A 12074-nucleotide genomic window follows, 5' to 3' on the forward strand; every position below is an offset into this window, starting at 1 on the left:
ATGATCAGCTTTAAATATAAATTACAGCAAAAATAATTTATGTCTCAATCAATATGCTATCAGGATAAAAGTTAATTTTCATGTTAAAAGCTTTTTACAATTGAAATTTATTATTTGTTGAATTCATCTAAAAAGTACATTGTTTTTACAAAAAGCAATATACAAATTCTTTAAAATATTTAAAAAATCCAAATAAAAATTGCAAAATTTAAATACCAGGAATAAATACTCTCTAGCCTTCATTGAGCACGAGAATAAAAGAAAATTCTCAGACACCACAACCTGAAAATACTACACAGTAGTCAAGTTTTGTTTGGTTTAATAATGCAGAAGCAATATTTGGCTATGTCATAGAACAACATACTTTAGAATCACACGAAAACCCTATTAAATCATTTTCTCAATACAGAATAGACATTCACTTTTTTTAAAAAAATAGAATTTCACTGACAAATAATTATTTAAATAATCTTTACAGAAAACATGCTTAAATCACTATCGAATAATTTTGTGACTTATTCAACAACAATTGTTTTTTTTTAAAACTTTAGCTATGCTAGTTTCTATAAAATCAGTTTAACAAAACGGAGCAAGCAGAACTTCAGAGAAAATAAAAAGGACAGAAAGAAATACGTTATAAAGATTCATTGTAATGACATGTCCACTTTCATTTTTAAAATTATGTGGAGATTATTTTCTTACCTCTGCTGCATCCCAACTGGAAGCCTTCTTTTTGGCTGGTGTTGTTCCCGGTGTTTCATCCCCAGCAGCCTGATCCCATCTTCGGCGTTTAGCTGGAAAAGGGGGAATATATTAGTTTAAAAACATATCTTATTACATTAGTATTTATTTAGTATAAGCATTAGTATTTTCCTCTTATAAATGAACAAAAGTTAACATAACAAAACTTCTTTTAAAATGAGACTAATAACATAAATAATAACAAAAATGTATGTAATAATATTTTAAAAGATTATGCTATATTCATTTAAATAACATAGTAATTAAAACTGAAACATTATTTGCAAATTCTTCTATTAATAAACTTACTAGGCTTTGCAGCAACATCACCATTTTCAGTGGATTTTAATTCTCCAGTCTTTGATTTTTCTGATATTTTTTTTCTTAGCTCAACCTAAAAGAACAAATTTCATTTAAGAAATAGGTGATTACTTTAATGATATAAAAAGAAAAAAAAGCTTTAACTATCTAGTTAAAAATTATGTTTCTGAGATCTCGCTTCAAAAAGTATCCTTAAGTAATGCAAAATTACTTCAGGCAGTTTCAATTGATGAGTTAATCTTTTAACTAAGTCAGATGATAACACAGATATATTTTTAAAAAATTATATACCACATAAAAATTTATATCTTCAACAACACTATATATGTGAAGAGAAAATAACATTACCAATGATGAGAAAAAATGTTGAATTAAAATATATTCTAAAAAATTAAAACTTTTAAAATCCAAAATAATAATAAATTCTTATTTCCACTTATTTAAAATTCTACAAATAACATTAATAATTTTTTTATTAACTAATAAGCTGTTGTACTAAAACTGATGTTAAAACTAACATACAGGTAAAAATTAATCAAGCATTAAGAAAAAAATTGGACATATATAAAAATATATAATTCAAAATCATAAAATTTTAACTACTGTAGAGAAATATTAGATCTATGAATTGAATTTTTTAAAAACTTAAATCTTTTAAATATGAGTGAAAAAGGTTCTAAATAACAGCTATAATTGGAGAATCTAAAATTAAAAAAAAAATAATAAATAGCAAAAAACAAAAATTTTAGTATTCCACTTGGATATAACTTTGAAATGAAAACCAAATATTTACCTGATCTTTTCTTAATGTTTGCTCTCTCATAATAACCTGGTAAGTTCTTGATTGAGCATCTGGTGTCTTTCCACCTGAAAAACACATTTTAGAAAATTTTTAATATCACTTCCAAAATATTAAACATATGCATCAAAAGCACAAGCACAAAATTAATGAGTTGTTATCAAGAGGGAATAAATACAAAACAAGAAATGGAAAATATTTCTTGATGCTCATTAACTGTGTTTGTACTTTGCAATTTTTAAGCTGGAAGAACACTGCAACAGACTATTATTATTCATGGGGAAAAAACAACAACTGAAATCTGTTTTTTTTTTTCTTTCTTTCTTTTCAGACACTTAATACAAGTTATTATAAGCTTCTTTCTCATTAGAAAAAAAATTATTGTACGATTAAAAAAGAATTAACTGTGAAGTTTATTACCAAACTTTCATCCATAAACTGCTTATAAACAATAGTTCCCAAGAGATACTGGACTGTTTCAGAGTCGATAAAAACAACAAGATATTTTATTTACATTTTAAACAAATCTAAAATCCATGTAGAGATAACCTCTGATATGGATTCTTAAATTTAAATTCAGTGCAATTTTCAATCAATGGTAAATGAGATATTAATAACTAATATTAAATGACAGAAATCCTTTCCACTTGAATTCTTTATGCAATGACAGAAGAAAAATGAAAACTAGATTCATTTTTACAAGGAACAGACTTCAGAATATAATATTTTAAAGTTTTAATTAAGATGAAGATTTAAAAGTTCAATTTATAATCACATTTTCCAAAAGTGAAAAGAAATACAGGTAATTAAATGAACATTCAAAAGCTTTAAAGTAACTAAAACATAAAACTTAAGAAGCAAAATCAATGTCACATTTACTTGGATGAAAAATTATTTATCACTTAAAGAATTTCAGAAGTTTATCTAGACAACGCCATGAGCAAAATTAAATTTTGATGAATCAAATACTGGTATTCTGAATTAATATCATCCTTATAATCATGCAGTAGATTCAGCTAAAAACTCATGTCATAAAAAATGGTCATTGAATGGAAAATCAACATTTTTGGAACTAATAAGCAAATAATAAAAAATCCCAAGAGAAATGTCATGCAGTGTTCTGTAGCCAGCTTATCTAACTAGGAGGTACGTACGTGCTGGAAGGATCCCAAAAGATGGACTCTGGCAGGAACCGAAGCATCAGGTGGGCCTATAAGTAGTCTTCATGATTAGTAATGTTTTTTAATTAAAAGACACTGGCCATTCATTCTCCATACATTCCGAAATGGGACTTGGGGGCAAACAAAATAAAGAAATGTTCAAATTCAACTAATTGATATTGACCATATAGACTAATTAAATCTAAAATTTTGCATAAACTTAAATACCTTAAAACAATGGCTTCTGAATGAAACACTGAAATTACAAATATGAACGCTATTTTAAATTATGAATTTTTTTATTGCACTGCTCATCATTTATTTGCATATGAGATAATTCTTAGAACTGTACTAGAATATGGTACAAATAGTAACCATTGTATACATCGTATAGATATTTTATTAATGCCTTTATTGTGCAAATTTTTAGCTTAAATTACCAATAATACACATTCCTGAGAATTTGCTTTAAAAGTAACTCAGATTTCAATCACAATGGTAAGAAAATTATGTTTATACCAGATTACACCAAAAGATGTCATTCAAAATAATAAGAATATACTTATATTATTTTGAAAATTAACAATTGAAAAATATATTCAGATTAAATGGTACTCATTTCTTTAAAGAATTCATACTGATCAACACAGATTATTTAAATATACTTTTTTCTTAAAGAGAATTTAAGGAAGTTCATATTTCAAATATAAAATTTTTAATTTATAAGAATCAACAATAAATTAAAGCCAAAAGGTGTACAATTATTTTTAAAATAATATATTTATACAATGTCAATAAATTACAAAAAGCAGTTTTTGTTTCAAATAAAATTTAACCAACCAGTAAACAAAATTTTAATCGGATAAAACTTTTATATTTATGATATTTTAGAAGCAAGATATATCTTACTATTATTAAGAACTTTGTAAGCCAAATAAAATGGCCATATTATAACGAAGCAATGGTTAATTTAGCTTCACTTAGCCAAGAAGTAAATCACATTAAAAACAAAAATTGTAAAGAAAATTTCATAGTTCGAAGAGTCTTTCAGAGAGACACGACAACTCTAATATGTGATATGATTCTTTTCAGTATTTATGCTTTCACCAAATCATTCTTTATGCAGCCTTCCTATGCATAAATATAATTACTTTGAAGCTTTTTATGCACACTTTTCAAAAAATTCAAGAATGTTACGAAATATATTTTTTAAAACTCATAATTACCCAACTTTAAGTAGTACAATAGTAAATTTAGTTATTTTTTGCTTCTAAAGGGATAAAAATTCTTATTTGTTGACATTTTTAATAAAATTCAACTCTTATGATTTGACACCTTTTAATTTTTTTGGCCATCCCTTTCTTATTTGCCACAAATTTCAGATTTTTTAAGAAAATATTCATCTTTTTTTTTCCCCAAAAAAATACTCTTTTATAATCTTGCTTTTCTTTTTTTTTTAAAAAAAAACCTGTCATTTTATGTTTTTAATTTAGATATTTCAAAGCAGAATATTATAATATCTTGATCACAGCTTGGCAGAGTGCAATTCCACTTATTGTTACTAAATCTTGCTCTCTTTTTATGTTCTCTTTAAATCTTCAACCAATGAAGGCCCTTTTTTTCTTTTCTTTTTTTAATAAATTTATTGATCCACAACAGGATTAAGTATGAAGATGACAATCCCTCACAGTGGTTTTCAAATAGGATACAAAATTTTAACAATGACAAGATGGAAAATTTATTTGCTTTTGTCACCAGAGGTATTTTCTTTTACCCGAGATTCAAGTTGGTATTGTACATTTCAAAGATACCATTCTGATAGAATTTGTAACTGAAGCATAGAAAGATAATTTTATTGCTGCTAGTAAATTGAAGAACAGCTGTTACTTTTATCATAGTTTAATAAGGCACAATAGAATGATTGATGATTTCCAATTTCTTCAATGAGATGAATGCAAGAATTACTATTTTTATACCAGCTCAAAAGTAGCAGTAACAATTAAAAGACTCCACAGTATCCAGACAAAATTCTTGTTAGCTGTCTATCCAATTATTTAATTATGTATTTTCAATTCAGCTACAGAAGAAAACCAAAATGCTGCACTTCAAACAGATGACAATTACACTCCAAACACATCACATTAGATTACTCTCTTCAGAACCTAACTAAAGTGATTCTTTCATTAAAATCTTTCATCTTAAGAATTCTGAAACCAATTGTATCAGCTTTATTCTTGCATAAAATGAATCTTATCTCTTAGGATGTAAACCTGGAATAAAAAAAAAGGGCTTAGTAATAAACTAAGAACAAGTACATGTTTTAAAACGAGATAAAACGTGAGAGCCACCTTCAATCTTCTTACTCCAAATTGGCCCTTTCGTTACCTGAAAAAACATCATGTTACTAAAACCATACTTCAACAGTGTTCAGAAAAATATGCAACTGAGTACTACATTTCTGAGATTTTTTTTTTTTTCTATATTTGGGGACAAGAAATTCACAATCCTTCAAAAATAAATATTTCAGAGGCAAATAAGCAGGCATATTTTTATATATAAATCTTTCAAACCAAACCACTCACTCCACCACTCATTCCAGGCAGCCAAGAGTTTCAAAGTATAAACTGATTTTTGAAGGCTTATTTAAGGCAATTAAGGAAACAAATTAAAAGCTTTTATGGAAATTTTATAGATGCTTGATAAATTTCTCATCTTTTAAGTTAAAAATATCAAAAAACAGATTTATATGCTTTTATTTCTATTAGGATCATTTTAAATAAATGTACTATTAAAGAAATGTTTCCCATTTAGTTTAAACAATTTTTGACTTATAAACAATCAAGCAACAAATTTGTAAGGTAAGAGGGATGATTGACAAAATTTTTTATTGAATGACATTCAATGAAAAAATAAATTAATAGATTAAAAAAATATTGCTTTAATGTTTAATACTTCATTCCCAATATTACTGCTAATTTTTTAAATCTTTCCTATTCTATATTTTAATATAGTAATTCTGCATTACATTATTTCTTAAAATTACACCATATATCTAAGTGATGAGTCAATATTTTTTAAATAAAAAAATATATACTTTTTGATTCAGCGCATGTCTGAAGAGGGGATAATATTTTAGCTATTATATTTAGATTAAAGGATAATGAAACAAATTTAACTAGTGGAATTTATAACTTGTTGCATCACTTTTTAATATTCCCAAAACTGTAATTACAAGGTTAATTAAGACTACACAAATTTGCAAGAATCATAAAGAAAAAGAAAATCTTTACTTGGTCTTAATAACTAAAGAATATAAGAGAACTGAAATAAATGTAACACTTTATCAGCTTTTTTTGCATTCTTGAATATTATGCTAATTATTTAATCAGAAAATAAACAACTAGTCCTAATGAAAACTGCTCAAAAGAACAAATTTAATTTTTAATGTCTCAATTTTTATAAAAATATTTTTCAATTAATGTAAATGAATTAAGAAATATTACTTCATTTAATTTTCAATTTTCTATGCATCATAAAATTTTGTAATAGGTAAATAAGGAAAGTCAGAATTTAAAAAAAATTTGGAAACAATTTCCTTTTTTAGAAATAAATAAATAAAGAAAAAAAAATCAAGCATCTATTCAATAATTAAAAGTATTTAATTTGATATGTACATTTATAATAACTAAAATACAGTATTTGTAAATATTTCCTAGAAATATGATGATTGCTTGGTTGTTTAATTGTAACTGCATGGATGTTAGGTTTTCTAAAAATTAACAAACAAAATCACGAAAATATATGTCTCAACCTTGTTTCAAAATATGTCACAAATAACATGTCCATAGGGTAGGTTTTTGGCAAATCAATCTTATATAACTCTATTATTGTTAAATATCAAAATGAAAATAGAATCAATTCAATTTATGCTTGAATTTGCATATATAATCCCAAATATCACAACATGATTATGAAATCACTTGCTTCAAAATCCTTGATCTTACACTTAATGCACGACTATTCTAGTCTCAAAATATTATAAACATACCAACACATAATATGTAATTATTTGTGACATAACTAGTCAAATGATTAGTTTTCTAAGATCAAATGTATTTTCCAATTATCTGCAGGAAATATTGATTTCATTTAAAAGATATAAAACTAGGTAATTTATTTTGTTCAATTTGATTTTTTTTAAAAAAACCCTAAATAATTAGTAAATATTATTTAACCCTTTCTAGGGCCATGGGAAGTATGCTTTCCACCAAATTTATCAATCTTTGTATGAAATATGTAGGTTGGCATAAATTCTGACAAAATTTTTTAATAAGTCAGAAACTTAGATACTTCAATTCTTTATCTCAGACAAAATGATGTGTCTTGATTTGCTAATTATTAATTAACTGAATTAATTAATTAATGAAATTAAATTATCTAATAAGCTCAATGAATCCCTTTTCTAATTTTAATTTCAAGCCTAAAAATATTTTAACATAATATGACTAGAAAAAAAAAAATGGCCCTTTAAAGGGTTAAAGAAAATTTATGCTTCAAACCCACCCTATTTATAAATATATTGGATTGGATGTATATTTTCAGAATACAATATCATATTTTGAGAATTTTCTCTTCTTTTTTGTCACGTGATTGTCTTTACTGATATGTTTTACTATTTACAAAAATATCTTAAAATCGAATAAATTATCCCTTGTTTCAGATAGCATTCTTTCACTTTAAGAAACTTTTATATACTGTTAAATTTTTAATTATTTTTTTTGCATCAGTTTTCAGAAGCATATAGTTTTTTAGTTTCAGAAGCATATAGTTTCATACATTCAATAGGAAATGTAACTCTAATATTAATTTAAAAACAATTCTAGCTAGGTAAAATGACGGTGCAGGAAAATAATAGATTATGTATATTTAGAAGGGAAAAAAATTATTAATGTTAAAATACTACAGTATGAACAAAGTTATAATTTTAGAGTAGATAGATGTAAATAAAGTAGAAGTCGGTGCATTTAGTACTTCAAATCCACGAGATTTAAAATTTATATGAAAATGAATAAGCAATTATGCCAAAATTTTTTTTATCAATTTCGGAAATGATGAAACTATTTAAGGTTAAATTTTAAAAATAAAAACTGCCAAAAAGAAGCCTTTAAAATGAAAAATAATATAACAAGTCTATTACAGTTAAAAAGCGGGGAACACAGAAAAAATTAAATTTTTCTACAAACAATTAGACATTAAATGTCACTCAAAATCTGATGTATCATGATCTTCTTGATAATGAAAACCATCCCTATGGACACTATTTTTGAACTTAATAATCTTTTAAAAAATTAAATAAAATGTTAAAATACTAAGTTTTTTACTTATCATTTTAAATAACCAATCGTCATTTTTGATGCTTAGAATTACTTTATAGAGTTAACTACATTTTTCAGCATAGCTGCAAAAAAGTCAAAACCAAAAGGAAATATTTACAATTATGCTACATAATTAAGCATATGTGTTTATTAAGAAACCAATCTACCCTATGAAAACAATGGACTGCCTTTAAAGATTTATTGTAAATTAGTATTTAGAAAAAGTAGGATGAAGATTATTGAAAAAATAACTAACCATCAGCAAAAGGATCCAATCTCTCAGGTGATATCATGAACTTTCTCCTTTGGGCACGATATTCATCTTCACGATCAGCAATACGGGGGATCTTTCTATCACCAAATGGATCATAGTCCTATAAACAATATTTATATAAATTAAAATAGTCATATTGACATTTTAGGCTATAATTAAAATATATATTTTCTAACATCCAAGTCATTATGAATTCAATATAAAGAGATTCAGAGAGGAATTACAATTATACTATTTTTTAAATATTAATATAAATACAATAATATAAATGATATGAATAATAGTATTTATTTGAAAAATCTTTTTTATGTTACAATTATATATATTATATATATATATAAAACCCCTCACACCTCTCCCCTTTTTTCGATTCATAGAAAAACTATCAGTTATTTTAGCATTTTAAATGCATATAAATTTATTAACATACATTAAAAATACATAATATATATATATATAAATAAACTACAAATTTATTAAAATATAAAAAGAATGCCAAAACTAGACATCTTATTATTCCAAAGTACTGTTAAAAATTTTTTTAAACCTCTCATAAATTAAATGGAACCATTGTAACCAAATATTAAAATATTATAAGAATCCGATAAACCTTCTGATAATAATAAATTTATTATCTGCTTAAGAACAATGAGAGAAGCAAGAATAAAATTAATCATTAATTCATAAAATTGTATGCATAATTCCTCCCTTCTCCTTAAAAATTTAGTTAGGCATTTTTACACAAATATTTAACATACATGGGAAAGTTTGATTCAGATAAAATAAACAATTCCATATCAGAAAAAAATTCTCAGCACTTTATTTTAACAATAACTAAAAATAAAATAATTTTCTAAAAGCTTGATTTAAATTAGAACTAGTACACTCAGTTAATTTAAGTACCTTATCGCCTCGTAGTTCTTGGAGAAAAGTAGTAGGCGCTGTGAAACTGGCCTTCTTGTTATTCATCAAGGTGGTGGTTTCATAATCATCATCCTAAAAATATAAACACAAAGGATCATTTACAAGAATAAAATTTACTTGTATTATGAGATGATCTCTTTCAGCAAACAAATGTGAAAAGTAAATTTTATTTTTTAAATAATATATTATTAAAATTTACTGTTCCAGAACCTCTTGACAAAAGCACTACTTTTCAATCAACAGACCCCCCCCCCCACCAAAAAAAAAAAAAAAAAAAAAAACTCTTGACCCTACAGAGCATATTGGAATTCCTCAAAAGCATCCCATGCTGCTCTTATTTATCAAAAATGTACAGCATTATATATAGATACTAGCTTAATTGCAGTCTTTTCAAAAAATAATTTGTAACTAATTTGCTCTTTTAAAATTGGCATAGAAGTATTTTTAAGGTTACATATGCCAAAGTTTTCCTTTTTGATAGTATTTAAAAATAAATTTATTAAAAATATTTTTGGCAGAGTAAATATTAAAAAAGTAATTAGGTTAATGGACTGTCGGAGGAATTCTGCAGGGAAAAAAGCAATTGCACTAAAGTTTAATAAGCCAAAATACAGACATCCATATTAAAAAATGATAACTACTTAGACTAAAATAAAAGATTTTTTTTTTCTCATTAGAAAACAAAATCCTAAGATATTCAACACACTACTGATTGAATTAAACTGAGTATTAAAAATTTTATCAATTACTTAATAATAATCTATTACAATGTTTTATGTAAAATTTAAATATTATATCTTGAACTATTTAAAGGAGCAAATTACATACAGATTTGCACCTTGAAGCACAAAATTGATTTTCATTGAATATTAAAAACTGTCCCTTTAATATAACCAATCTCATTACAGTGCAAATATTTGTTGAATTTAGACAACTTTTTTTTAAAATTGTTAAAAATTGTACAAAAGAAAAAAAATATTTTTGTGTACAATTTTCAACAACAGATTTCATTTTTGAATTAAAATTTAAACTTTCTCTGTTCTAACAGATATTTAATCAGGTAATTTTCTTCCGAAGAAGAAAATTTAGGAAAAAATTGGTTCTATTTAATATGCATTTGTTTTATATAAGGAAACATAAAGTGTAGTCACATTATTGCGGAAGTTAAAAGATAGATTATTCAAGCATTATGATGTCATGGAACTGGATTCTTTTAGTATGGTTTATAATACAATGAACAGAGGAGATGCAATTCTATTGAAACAACATAATTATGATATTTGTCAAATGTGATATTTAAAAATATTTTCTTGCAGAAATCATCAAATATCACCTAAGACAATATATTTGAATGTAAACACAGTTAATATATCCAACAACCAGCTGGTTGCTAAAGGCAGCTAGTTTTTAATATATATCACATAATGAGATTCAGTTGTGCAATCTAAAAAAAAAGGACAGGGTGCTGTTGTTAATGATTTAAAAATTGGTTTTATTTTAACATTAAAATATATTTCTAAATATAACAAAAAATTAATTTAAATCCTTAAGAAGGTATTTAAAATGGATTTGAGTTAAGGTCACTTTTATTAAAAATACATCTTGATTTTCAATAAAGCAATTATGTAGAAGAATGAAACTTACATCTGCATCAGCTTCGTCATTGGCAGCAATGGATGTGACGTAACCTTCATATTTAGACTTGGCCCCACCATAGATATCTTCATCCATATAGCTGCCAGCAGTGAGAGGGACGCCATCTCCATTCTCTTCTCCTTCAGTGGAAAGATTGGCCTTTCTGTTTTGCAGCTCACGAATTTGAGCTTCAATCTCTAAATTGGGAAAAATAAAATTAGCAATTGAAGTGTAAAATAACTATGAAGTCAATATTATACTAATAATTTTTAAATAGAATTTCATTAAAAATAATTATTAATTAAAAATTCTAAGAAAGATAATGCTTCTATTTCAAAAATGTCATGGAAGATCATTCTGAAAATAAGTTACTCTGAATGCTGTTACTAGTAAATATGATCCAATATGTTTACTAAGACATATTTATTTAAATAGATATAAAATTCATTCAATTAATTTTCAAAAAATTTGCTTCTGGAATTGATACATGTGTCACAAGGTGCCAGCAAATTTTGAATTTCAGTAAAGTCTGCAACCAGAATAAGTACAAGAATATGAATAATATGCGTTTCTATTATTTTCACAGTTTAAATGCATAATCATCAGGTTATTTGTCCAATATACTGTTGAAACAACAACCTTTGGACAGTAACTACATAGCTATCTGTTTACAATACCAGGTTAAAAAAAACTATAAACAATTCGTGAGGATGGATTTTGATTGAGAAAATACTCTGTACTTTCCAAAATTACATTATAGATTTATTTTAACAGGGGGAAAAAAAAAGAACAAGACAAAATTTTTAGTTGCTACAGTTGGAATAATTCAAACAATCAGAGTGAAA

At 25.4% G+C, this 12074-nt stretch overlaps 1 protein-coding gene across 2 annotated transcripts in view; it reads right to left on the bottom strand.

Moving 5' to 3' along the window:
- The window catches only part of LOC129976343 (splicing factor 3B subunit 1-like), a 35782-nt gene that overhangs the window by 21059 nt on the left and 2649 nt on the right, over positions 1–12074 (bottom strand). Inside the window, exons 2-7 of one of the 2 annotated variants that reach the window (XM_056089864.1) lie at positions 11239–11426; positions 9574–9666; positions 8653–8770; positions 1856–1929; positions 1051–1135; positions 703–794 (exon numbers count right to left, since the gene is read on the bottom strand). In XM_056089864.1, coding sequence (XP_055945839.1) covers positions 703–794; positions 1051–1135; positions 1856–1929; positions 8653–8770; positions 9574–9666; positions 11239–11426 — 650 coding nt within the window. Of the gene's footprint in view, positions 1–702; positions 795–1050; positions 1136–1855; positions 1930–3015; positions 3643–8652; positions 8771–9573; positions 9667–11238; positions 11427–12074 lie in introns of those variants that run through there. The other variant, XM_056089873.1, reaches the window with a different exon arrangement.

The sequence above is a fragment of the Argiope bruennichi genome, chromosome 1 (assembly GCF_947563725.1).
Source record: "Argiope bruennichi chromosome 1, qqArgBrue1.1, whole genome shotgun sequence".
NCBI lineage: Eukaryota > Metazoa > Arthropoda > Arachnida > Araneae > Araneidae > Argiope > Argiope bruennichi.